General features: G+C 34.0%; 2 protein-coding genes across 4 annotated transcripts; one reads left to right on the top strand and one right to left on the bottom strand.

The window, feature by feature from the left end:
- The first annotated feature begins 661 nt into the window (after nucleotides 1–661).
- LOC100181314 (2-(3-amino-3-carboxypropyl)histidine synthase subunit 2) lies at nucleotides 662–6,424 on the top strand. Of its 3 annotated transcripts, none has more exons than XR_003395891.1 (10): nucleotides 662–850; nucleotides 1,040–1,170; nucleotides 1,474–1,694; nucleotides 2,128–2,336; nucleotides 2,607–2,797; nucleotides 3,170–3,368; nucleotides 3,608–3,767; nucleotides 4,105–4,266; nucleotides 5,463–5,662; nucleotides 6,001–6,424. XR_003395891.1 is itself a non-coding variant. In XM_026834508.1 (10 exons), exons 1-9 carry the CDS (start codon nucleotides 713–715, stop codon nucleotides 5,582–5,584), a joined length of 1,533 nt encoding a protein of 510 aa, XP_026690309.1. In that variant the 5' UTR covers nucleotides 662–712; the 3' UTR covers nucleotides 5,585–5,587; nucleotides 6,001–6,424. The 3 variants fall into 3 exon arrangements, 2 of the variants coding, with proteins under 2 accessions (XP_026690309.1, XP_009858554.3); XM_026834508.1 differs by having other exon boundaries at nucleotides 5,463–5,587; XM_009860252.3 differs by having other exon boundaries at nucleotides 5,463–5,591.
- Nucleotides 6,425–6,671: 247 nt separating this feature from the next.
- Nucleotides 6,672–11,948, bottom strand: LOC100183623 (alpha-amylase 2-like). Its single transcript, XM_002120927.5, has 14 exons — nucleotides 11,767–11,948; nucleotides 11,418–11,527; nucleotides 10,991–11,079; nucleotides 10,574–10,713; nucleotides 10,277–10,337; nucleotides 9,812–10,000; nucleotides 9,555–9,649; nucleotides 9,282–9,411; nucleotides 9,143–9,218; nucleotides 8,652–8,782; nucleotides 8,298–8,471; nucleotides 7,700–7,870; nucleotides 7,195–7,373; nucleotides 6,672–6,829 (listed from the first exon to the last, which is right to left on the bottom strand). Exons 1-14 carry the CDS (start codon nucleotides 11,935–11,937, stop codon nucleotides 6,710–6,712), a joined length of 1,836 nt encoding a protein of 611 aa, XP_002120963.1. The 5' UTR covers nucleotides 11,938–11,948; the 3' UTR covers nucleotides 6,672–6,709.
- Nucleotides 11,949–12,504: the final 556 nt, after the last annotated feature.

The raw sequence follows: 12,504 nt of genomic DNA, 5'->3' as shown, positions 1-12,504 counted from the left end.
CTCATCTTACCCCACCCCCTATTAACCAAATTTAACGAATAAACTTTTGCTAAAAATACAGTTCATTATGTAAGTGTACAACGAAACAAACTTCGTACATCCATAATCAAAGTTAATTTTCAAAAAACTCAACTCGTGGGTCTCATTAGGCTAAAAATCTGAACACACGCATCACATTTTGGTGGATCTTGAATAGGGAAAGCTCCCTTTTCAAGAAATACTCACCGGGCCCCCCACCGGGCGTGTTTTAGTCTGACTCGTAACACCGGGTCCTCACCGGGTCCCACCGGGCCCCACCGGGCCCCGCACCGGGCGTGTTTTAGTATATTTTTTTCCACCGGGCCCCACCGGGCCCCGCCGGGCGTGTTTTAGTAGGACCGCATTCATTTACTATCAGATTTTTTAGCCACGCAGCGATAGGGAAACCCCCATAAAAGCAACCCCGGTCTAAAGTTAGTAATGCGCAACAATCAGTTGGTGAATTCAAATTCAGAAAATCAATGCAGTGTTATATAAATAAAATATATTTGGTTTTAAAGTGAGTTTTATTTACACTAAGCTTAATATAGCTTGCTGTATTTTCTGATCTAAAGTTAAATTAGAAAAATATGTTAAGCGTTGTTTAGCTTGGTAACACTTTCCTATGGTTACATTTCTGTCAAAATTCTACTTTAAAGTTCGTTCTGTTTTTGCAATTTTCTTTTTACGTGTAATGGCTAGTGCATTTTATACCACCGATAAGCCTGAACTTTTAGCTTCATATCCACAAATAAAACAGACTTTGAAAGCAGGAAGTTCTGAAAACATTAAGGAAAAATATGATGTGAATCAATGCGTTCAATTTATTAAGGTAACCGAGTTTAGAAGTTTACATTACTAAATTACCATCATGTTCAAGCCAGTAGGTATAACTTCGTATAAAGTGTAAATCTATTTTTTAAATATTTAAAATCTTATTTTTTGGGTATTTAATAGCGCAGCAACCTAACCAAAGCTGGTGGGGTAAAATCCGGTGTTTTGATGAGATTTGTTTCCACAGGATAATGGTGTCACTAAGGTGGCGTTGCAATTTCCTGATGAAATGTTAAATGATGCTGTTGCTGTCACTGAATATTTACAACTTCAAACTGATGCAAATATCTATCTGTTAGCTGATACTTCTTATGGAAAGTAGGGTAATGTTTTATGATAAATATTTACTGAGTGGTAATGCTTTTTTATTGTTCCAAATAAAAGAAGAGCTTATAAATCAATAAATGGACATATATATATATATATATATATATATATATTATATACTTTATTTTTACCACAGTCAAATCAAAAGATGTTTACTAACATAAAACTAAAAAGTTTAATTGTGGATTATAGTATTTTATTTCTTTAATAGTAAAAAATCATATATATATATATACATACATTTTTTGTTGAACCTTTTTAGTTTTTATCTCTAAATGTGTTTATCCCACGCAGTTATGATGTAGATGAAGTAGCAGCACAACATGTACAAGCAGATTTAATCATTCATTTTGGAAAAGCTTCACTCACATCAACTTCTAAAACAAAAACTCTTTTTGTTCTCGGCAAAATGAATTTGTCGATTGAAGAAGTTGTTGCTTCGTTTAAACAAGTTTTTCCAACTAGTGAAAGTCATGTCTTTATTTTTGCGGAATCTACTTATGTTCATGCTTTAGGTAATTTATTTTGCGGAAATGTATACTAGTACTACTGCATGTTATTATTTTAAATAACATTTTGCATATAAATGCATTTAAAATAATAATCAAAAGGTTTTAGAATCATTCGTCAGTAACCCAAGCATTCCTTAATATTTAAATCACTGACATACAGAACCGGCTGTTTCAAATATAAATGTTGAGATATGAACAATATTTTCCGCAAGTTTATATGCTGTTTTCAATTCTTGCTGATTGGTTTTATTCTGTTCATGGTTTCACGTTTTATCATAAAGTACACAGCAATGGCAAGTATCTTTAAAAAAACAAGAAAAAATAGAAACTGAAAAGTCTGGAATATTTAAATTCTGGTACAACAACTTATCTCTATTTTTTGTCCCTCTAAAATAATGGTATTGTAAAAGTTAAAATATGTTTTCTTTAATTATAGATGAAATATACAAACAACTCTTACCAAGTTATCCCAACCTATCACTTGGTTTGTTGAAACCCAATGAAACAGAGAATGATCGCACAGCTTGTTCAAACCCATGCACAGAATGCTCATGTACACGTGACACTGAAGAACAACAAACAATATCAGGTCATTCTCCAAACCTCACAACAAGTGTCACTTCAAATTCAAATGAAAATTCCAATGTAAGATTTATAAAAATAATTCTGTAGGACATTAAGGTTGTTTTAGTTCCCAAGATCTTTAAATAACTTTTGCAATTATCATTTTATCAAATTGTAATAAGGGTTTTATGCTTAATTTGATTTACTATTACTTACACTTAAGTTTGAAAAAATTATGAGTATGTTACCTTATACCCACACTCTTGAAAATTTGTATTTTTTAATAAATTTGATAAAAATGTTCGTAGAGTTTTATTTAGTTAAAGATTTAAAAGCATTTTATTCTTGCAGACATACTCAACATCAAAATATTGCTTCCCATTAAACGAAAATAAGTCACCAACAGAATATTCCTTGTTTTTTATCGGTTCAAATGAAAGTGAAGATTTAAAAATGTTTTTGTTTCAACTTCCTACGATAACTGGTTACGTGTTTGATCCGGATACAAAAACTTGTAATTCAACCGTATCAAATATCAAAAGGTAAATCTGAATTCATAAATTCTAGGCAGTGTTATGCAACAGAGTAATGTCTACCATTGCAGCATGTTGGTATATAAGACATTGGGCAACACACTTTCATTCACTGCTCTAACCCAGTGGTCACTAATGGGTTGTCTAAATGCTTGTTCATACAAAAAATAAAATAAACAATCACTCACAAAATTTTATACTTGGTAGCTTCTATCATGCACAGCACAAATGTATGAAATAGAACACCTCTGGTATCGTATGCCTATAAAGATGGTCAAGTAACATTCATTTCAATTTAAAAGAAAGGTTTTAATTTTTTACTTAATTTATTATTTAAAAATAGAATTTCACTATATCTAACATGTTGTCTATTCTTTACAGACAACTTGCAAAGAAATATTACTTAGTGGAAAAACTGAAAGATGCAAAAACAATTGGAATCGTGGTCGGTACATTAGGAATGGCAGGATATTTAGAGATAATAGAACATCTCAAACATATTATTTCACTGACTAAAAGGAAGTCATATACCTTTGTTGTCGGCAAAATTAATCCTGCAAAACTTGCAAACTTTTCAGAGGTAAAGTGATAGCCTTTACTTGCTATAATATATAATAAAAACTAAAAAGTGATAGCTTTTAAGCACTGTAAACATTTTCAAATATATATTTTATTTTTTTATTAATTATTGGTTTAAAAGTAGTATGAGTTTTTAGTAAATTTTATTTATAAACAGTTTCTAATTTAGTACTTGCAAGTATCTAAATGCAAGTATTTGAATCACAATTAGTCGTCACAACAATTGCTGTTTGTTTGCAGATTGATGTGTTTGTTGTTGTAGCGTGTCCGGAACAAACTAATTTAGATTCAAGTGAATATTTCAAACCCCTTGTCACACCATATGAAGTGGAAGTTGCATACAATGCTAATAGAGAGTGGGGTGAACCGTACGTTTTCAATTTCCGTGACCTATTACCAGGTAAGTTAAATTGTTTATTATATTTTGTACACTGGTTAAACCATTTTGAAATAAGACTTTTGGTCACAATTTAGGTCATGAATGTAACTTGCTTTATCGTCGAATAGCCGAAAAACGACAGTCGTTAAAAGTGTCTTGTTCAAGGACACATAGGCCCCCCTGGTAGCACCGCCAGGCTTGAACCAATAACCACTAGGTTGGAAGCAGGCGCGCTAAACACTTGGCACCGATTTTTGACTGATAGTTTAAGTACTTAACAAAATTTGAACAGTTTTGTTAATGCACATGCTACATATTTCGATTGTTAAATATAATTGGATCATCAATTTATTGTAAGGTGGTTCCAGTTACGTGGAGTTTAGTCCTTCTACGGAAGAAACCATATCCTTAATTACCGGTGAAATTCGTAATAATTTAAATGAAAATATAAATGGAGACAACCAACTAGAAGTGAGAAGTAATGAAAATGCCCTTTCTGTTTTTCATCCAAATTCATCAGGTAATAATGTATTTCATGAAATTCCACTATGTTTTACCTATTGTTCAATTTTTACAAAAATTCAGTTTGCTTTAGTGTTCTGTCTATTATCTTAATAATATTCATATTGTCAACATCATATTTAATAAAATTGCTTTACTTCTGATGCTAAAATCTAAAAAAAAAACTTGGGGTAAAAGGTCAAATAATAACATTTATAGTACAATGGGGGAAGATGGGACACTTAAGCACATATTGCCAAATATTTCCAAAATCAAAATAAATGACGGTTTTTGGATAATACGACGAAATAACACGAAATAATACTGTACGCTTTGAAAATTAAGCCTAAACATTCTTTTTCTTACCCTACTGCTATGGTTTTTAACATGTTATTTATACATTATATTATTGCATAACAATTGGTATTGTTAGAACGACAATGGGTAATGTTCGAACATCAATGGATAAATATTGTATCCTACAAATGTATATGAACTTGTAATAACAGAAATTTAATAATAACTATTGATAAAGTTTTTATTTTTGCTACAAATTGGGTATTACTACTCTGTATTTGGCACAAGCCACTTGTCATAAATTATCGTCATAAATTATTACCAAGTGCAAATGAGGTATAAATTACTAAATTAAAAGCAAACCTTTAAAAGTTTGGCAATGAAAACATACAAAACTACAATGTGGGGGAATGTGGGACTCTAAATTGAAATATATTTACATTAGCAGTATTCTGCAACTTGTTGTTAACCTACTGAATTTAACAGGCTGTGCTAGTTTCTTTGCCATGTAAACTTTATATATATACCGTGAAACCGATATTTTTTTGGTGTTATCTGAAATTCCAGTCATATTGACCCCTGCCTATTTTCTTCATGCTTATATCTTAGTGTTTTTTTACAAAAACTAGTTTTATGAGACAAAATCAAACTGTACGAAATATTCAAGGTTGTTTTATGAAGCTATGAAACTAGTTTAATCGTTCGCACACGCAAACTAAAAAAATTCATTGGCTTTACTATGATTTAGCGAGCATTAAAAAATGTCACCTTACTATTTCGCATTTTTTAACTTTTCAAAGTATACTGTTTCTATTTTACATATTTTTTTAATATTTAAAAACAGTAATCAGCTTTGTGCGTTTTAAAAAGTATATAGTTAATAATATAAATTTTTATAAAGCCAAGATATTATTGCAGTTTATCGTTACATTGGTTCAACATGGAAAGGCCTTGAACAGAAATTAGGAGAAACTGAAGTTACATTGGCTGAAGATGGAAGAAGTGGTTTGCCTGTTCATTATTCAAGTGAATGCACATGATATGTAGGTATTTATATCAACCATACAAGATGAAGCAAATACTGTTAATTACTTTCAGGTTTATTCACACATACACAGGTAGTATACTGTTTTGTGCGCGGTTACTTTTTTATGTTCAATTCAAAATATATATTATATTAGGGTGTGAAAATGCTGCTGGGCATCCTAATAATGTGTGCGTTTTGGTGTTGTGTTTTCAACTAAAATTGCTTCAATCCAGCTCATTAATAGGTTGCACAATTTGCAAAAATATAGAAACAAGCATAAGTTACATAAGGTACTCAACAATATTACATACAGTAGTCTGTAAGCGAGTATGAAGTGTATGTAAAGCTTAACTAAACATATGTGTTATAACTTTTAAGTTGCACATCCATGTAATAGTAAAATAAAGAGAACTTTAAATTTTGTTACAGATGTTTAAAGCGAGGGGAATCAAAATTGTGACATAATCGGGTTGTGATTATCCATTCAACATTTACTCAGGTGTTGACAACCATGACCATGATATGTAATTATTTCATGCAATTAGAAATACTGTGCGAATTTATGATAAAAATCAATCATATGCCAATATAGTTCAATGCATTTAACCAAACCTAATATGTATTATTGATTATTATTGATGGATTGGTGAATTCTAAATGCTTGTATTTGCGTAATTGAGTGACTGGTTATCCCTTAGGAGTTATATAGCCTTACGAGATGCTCTGCCACGATATTGAAGGTGGTTAATTTCGCAGTGTAAGTCGCTATATTGAAACTGTTTTCTCTTGTTTGAACGAAATATGTGCACGCAGTACGTTTATGGAGATAATTATAGTGTAACCACACGTGTGACTAACGAGTTTACGGGTGAACTCTGTTATTGGTGGTATAACTCAGCCGTAAGGAAGGTCTAAATACGTTTTATCATCATTATATCGTAACCAGATTCTGTGGGAAAAAACGACTGTATTTTTATAATGAAGGTTTGGTTCTCTAAACGTTCCACGTTAAGCCTAACCCCTATTACACATCGGAAATGAGGCACCTTAACGGAGATGAACATAATACAGTCCACATTTAAAACAGAAGCACACAAATGATGTTTAGTTTTAGTAATGTTGATATTTATTGAATCAATTACTGCGGGTAGAAACACCACGGTATCCCATTTGTTGACGATTCAACCCAACAACAGCCTTTGCCTTCACAGCTACCCTCGTCAATTCCTACATATCCACAATCTTGTTTGGATAAATCCTGCGGAATACATGGTTTAAAACACTTAACTGTGAGTTTAAATGCATGTATGTTAATAAGCAGGCCAGGTATTCTTAACTTGGGTCACGGAGAAAATATGCTATTAATAGTTCTGTGGAGTAAGACGGGACACCTGGCACATAATATCCGGATATCGTGTTTAAAACAATTAGCAACGGTATATCGGAGTCGTAAGGATGCGCCTTTATAATTCTTTAATTTTCTTCGTTTACTGCCAGATGGGATAAAAAAATTGTTTATTAGCAAATGGGACGAGAAAATTAAAAGAAAAGGTGTCACAAATTCCCCATCCTACTATAAATTATGCGCTGTTTAAATACGTCAAAAACTGATTATAAACAAACCGAGATGCTGCACGATGATCCGCCCGTTCCACCAGAAGAACCAGTTGAGACAATACACCATGGATCGTTACCAGATGATGGACACCACAGGCAGCCACTGCCTTCACATTGTGTTTGATCGATACCGAGGTATCCACAATCTACTTTGCTATTGCAATTGCTACAACTCGTGCATTCACCTGATGTGTTGTAACTTAGAATTCATATCGTATAAAAAACGAAAATACAAAGTTTTAACATTTTATGTTAACGTTTAAACTCCTATATTAAATTAGAAACAACAAAACCTGTTCAAAATTTATAAAACAGTATGCTGTATAGAAAAAAAAAAAAACACACATGGAAAATATAGTTGTAACCCTGTTAATAAAACATTAAGTTTTAAAAGTTCGGTACAGCCCTCTACATGTAAGCCATACACCGTGAACAATAAATGTTTGCTTAAAAGGTTGTTGAATATTCGATCAGACCAGATATGTTGATCTACATTCTTTATCATATTTACCCGTGATTGGAGGGTTGGTTGTTCCACCCCCACCCCCGGTGTTTCCACCACAGTTTCCACCTTCACAGTTGCAAGGAGCATTGACGTGAATGGCAACAACTGGGTCTTCAGTTGCACCGATGTTAATATACGCGTACCCGTCGGATCCAACAGAAATACATTCGCCAGTACCTTAGGTACAAACACGTATTTTGTAATATCTTCGTAATAACGCAATATTTGTATACAAGCTTAATACTGTATATATACTAGGGTGGGGTAAAATGGGACACCTTTATCGCATAATATCCAAATATCCCGATCATGTTTTAAAAAATTTACAACAATCGGCAGTCGTGGGAATACAGTTTTATAATTCATTGGATGTCTTTTGTTTACTACCGAATGAGACAAGAAAATAGAATAAAAAGTTGTCCCATTTTCCCCGCCCCACTATATGTCTAGTATTTATAGTTATTGGTAGGAGTTAAGTATCGTTGTAACTTATTCATCCTTGTACGGTTAGTAAACTAATGGTTATATATAGCAACGCGAGTAGTTTATATTTAAACATACTATAGACATTTAGATATAAATAAATTGAGCATCGGTGACTTACATTGGTTGTTGGAATATTCACCAGAGTTAACGTTGCAGTAATCACCAGCAGGCATCCCAGTTTGCAGGTTTTCACTCAATGTATAACCGTCATGATTAATTGCCAAAAAAGCTCGATCTCCACGAGAAAATGCAATTTGTTGACCATTTGACCACCAGTTTGAAACACCCTGGCCTATTGCACACAAGGAGTCGAAATTAGTTTTAGTAAATCCAAATGAACTAATGAATAAATACTTATATATACAAAACGGAGAAATAAAAAAGACTTTTTACTGTAAGGAACTGTGTTTTTTTTATACAAAACTCAGTTTTCGGTTATTTATTTCAATAATGCAAACCATAATTACATCACCTTGCGCCGCAACAGCGAAGCCCATCATGTTTTTAATCTGACGCCAACGATGTTCGCAAACCCAACCGTTTCCACAAGAACCATCCGCGTTGATGCTTCGCTGGTTTGATGGTGGACCTTCATCAGAATTGCTAAAAAACAAACAAATTGCTGCCAATATTACAATTAAAGTCTTTACCCTGCGGAAGTTGCTATTATGCTGCAGTTATTATCCTTAAATAACATATATACATATATGGTGGGGTGGGGGGAGACAGCACACCTTTCGCACTCAATATCTAAATATCCGAATAATGTTTTTAACAATTAACAACGATCTATAAGAGTCGCGAGAATACGGTTTTACAATTCTTTAAATGTTCTTTGTTTATTACCAAATGTCACGAGAAAATAGAATGAAAAGATGTCCTATCTTCCCCCACACTACTATACAAAAATAGACATATAGCGAACACTACTTTTAGTAGTAAAATATTCAAACCTATTTTTACCTGAAATAATAACTTGACATTACTCGAGGGACTCCGTAAGGCCAAGCCATCATGTAAGCCGTGAATATTTTCAAATCTAGATAAGAAGTTAACTTAAAAAAGCAAATATCGGTGTAATATAAGTAAAACAATTTCTTACTAAACGGGTCTTCAAACGTGATGATGTTCCCCCCACCACCATGTCCACGTTGGTTGTCGTGGTTGTTCAAGAAAACCAAAGCGTTTCCACCAGGCATCATTCCCCAAGATTCTCCGAAATTCTCTAAATACTATAACCAAACATCAAACATTAGATTCCAAATGTTCTTAATCAAATTATTTGTACAAAAATGTTTCAAATTGTTGCTGTTTTTATTTTGCACGCTACACTATTTGTAAATTCTTAATACTTTGCCAGGTGACGTATCAGTACCTGAATTGAGTTTTTGTTATTGCCAAGATTGACTCCATATTTGAATTCTGTTACGGCCCCACAGCTGAAATACTGGTCGGCCGTAATAGGCTCACCTAATAATATAAAGTTATATGCATGTGTAGCATATTATAAAATGACGCTTAATTCTAATATGAAATATTCTTGCTTAAGAAAAAAAAACAGAATTAGCGGTGACGTGAAAAAAGACGCCTACACGGATAGCACCTAATGATGACGTCACGATGACGCTTTACCTCCTTGGTCAATAACTTCTTGATAAATGTAGGGTCGACTTCCTCCACTAAATCCCTTGGCCGTTGAAAGGTCGTTGAGGGATCCAAAAATTACTTCCAGATCTCCAGGCCACATGTGCTTGCATGCATCAACACGAAAACCAGCGACACCGAGGCTGAGCATGTCGTTCATGAATTCAATTATTCTACCTATATAAAAAAGGCTTTCAATTCTCTGCAAAGCGGTTTTAAAAATGTTGAAAAACAAAAATTCGCTGTTTATTGTAAATAAATGAATATATAACTTTTATATCTTCGTAACTTAAGTAATATAGAGACAGGTGTGCAAACCAGTTTGCCAGCACGTCGCCGGACAATTGTTTAGTTTTTTCAGGTGGCAGTTTTTTCGATTTTACCTTTTTGGCATTAAAAAGACAGGTAGGTTATGCAATACATATTAGCTGTCACGTCGTGACGTTTTGTTACCTCTGACGTAATCCGTCCCTTGGTTGAGATCAAGCAGGCCTACCAGTTTACAGTTCCTCACCTATTCAATGGTCATGATTAAACATACGTTTTTTTCCCTGACAATGTAGACATCCCATTAGAGATCGCTAAAGTATTTAATACACAAGGACTCGCACGACGGTGGTGGCATCGTGACCTATGGTTAATCCAACCACTAACCCGCATTTGTCAGGTTTATTGAATGCACGCTTAAAGGTATTATCAGTGGAATTCGTAACTTCACTCAGCTAATAGCAGTATACTATGTTCACAAACCTGAGCGGCATCGCCGTAGTTCTCAATGTCCCCGGACGCTGTATTGCAGTTACCATCGTTGAAATCTAAACTAGAATACGGGACGGCCGGAAAACCTTCTGAGTCAGGGTAGCAGGTGCTGCCAGCAGTTCCTTGGGTGCCTATATATAAGATTAAGATACAAATACGCGTGAAAATGTATGTCCACATATTTGAATCTAAAGTTTTTAGTACTATTTTACTTTTTTATTGCTTAGTTGTTTTTACTTTATTATTAAACTGTTTTTATTTTTCTACTTATTTCTTATAATACTATAAGGTGATGGATTTCATATTTCTGTAAATATTGTTTGTTTACTACAAATTGGACGATAAAAGAGAATGAATACAAGGGCCACTTATCCCAACATACAATAAGTACAACTAGCCATTACTAACTTGATCCACCATCCCCGCCACACATATGGTTCACCACCGCATCCACGTATATTCTTACACCAACGCTGTTGCATCTATCCACCATGTTTCTACACAGAACAGCAAACATTTACTTTCTATATATATTTTACTTTGTTCTAAATTTGAGCCGTGTGTGTTTATGTGAGGAAGAGAGTAGTATGTTAATGTGAAATGATAGCGCGACCATGTAACTAATGTGTATAGTGGGAAGACAGTTTAAAGCACAAAATATCCAATTTGCTGATCCTATTTTAAACAATTAACAACGGTCTATGCTGAGAGTCATAAGAATACGACTTTATAGTTCTTTGAATGTTCTTTGTTTACCACCAGGAGACGAGAATATAGAATGAAAAGGTGTCTTATCTTTCTCCACCCTACTACATATAAAACATAGCAATCTTACTCGAATGCCGCCCTGTCTCCGGATCTGGTTCCGATCTTGTAAGAGACGGGTTGATATCTTTCCCACCAAGGTCTTCCACCAACAATGCGGTTCTCATTTGGGGGAGAAACCTTTAAAACATAGAATAATAAAGATAATGTTTACATATTTGTTTTTGCGTGGCGGGGTGACTTTTAGTTATACCGTGGGTGTTCTATAACTTACCATGTGGTTTCTACTTTTTGCGCGGACACTGACAATTTGGTAAACATTTTTTGTGTGTGTAACAAGTTGTATACGCAACTTGTGTGTTTAAGCACCTCGAGTATACTGGCTATTTTTGCACCATTATCTTGAAATGGCCACGAACCTGAACACCTGCGTATAAGTTGGGAGCAAGAAAAGTTTCGCATTCATCAGCAATGGTGTCCCAGTGCCATTCAAATAGATGGACGATTCCAGCTCTTCCTGAAACAAAGTTTGGATCCCACTGCGCTGAAGCAGCGGCAACCAACGAAAAGATAAGCAACACCGTTTTCATGGTCACTCACTCAAAATGCAATGGGCAACTTACCGCCGCTTATAAAGTGTTGGGAAAAGCAATGCCATGTGAACACAACATGTGAGTAGGAAACGTGGGAAAGACACTGAATGTCGGGATCAAAATAGATTAACTGTTTGTACTTGCGAAGGTTCCGATAACGACTATATATATATATTGATATTTGCTGATGTAGTCAACATATTGCAAGGAGTATCTGTTTGTTGCTATATACGAAAACTGTTCCGTATGTAGCATTAGCAATAGAACTGATCCAAAACGGAAAAACTTTATTGCCACTTATAAGCAGCTGTAAGTTTTCTTTAAATAAGTAGCCCTTTGTATATTACGGCGGGGTAAAGTGAAACATGGGGTAAAGCAGGACATTTTTAAAATTTTTTTGCCACAGCAATTGATGACAAACAAAAATGTGTTAATTTCACATTATTCTCACGACTGTATAAAGCACGCACAAAAGCCGTTTACTGTTTTAATTACAAAAAAAGCGATGTTAGTTTTTTCATAGTTGGAAAAAAAATAGAAGCTGTTATGTTTTATTACATTTGA

This window comes from Ciona intestinalis, chromosome 5 (genome assembly GCF_000224145.3).
Source record: "Ciona intestinalis chromosome 5, KH, whole genome shotgun sequence".
Classification (NCBI taxonomy): Eukaryota; Metazoa; Chordata; class Ascidiacea; order Phlebobranchia; family Cionidae; genus Ciona; species Ciona intestinalis.
Note: the sequence above shows the minus strand (reverse complement) of the source record. Positions and strands in the feature narration are given on the sequence as shown.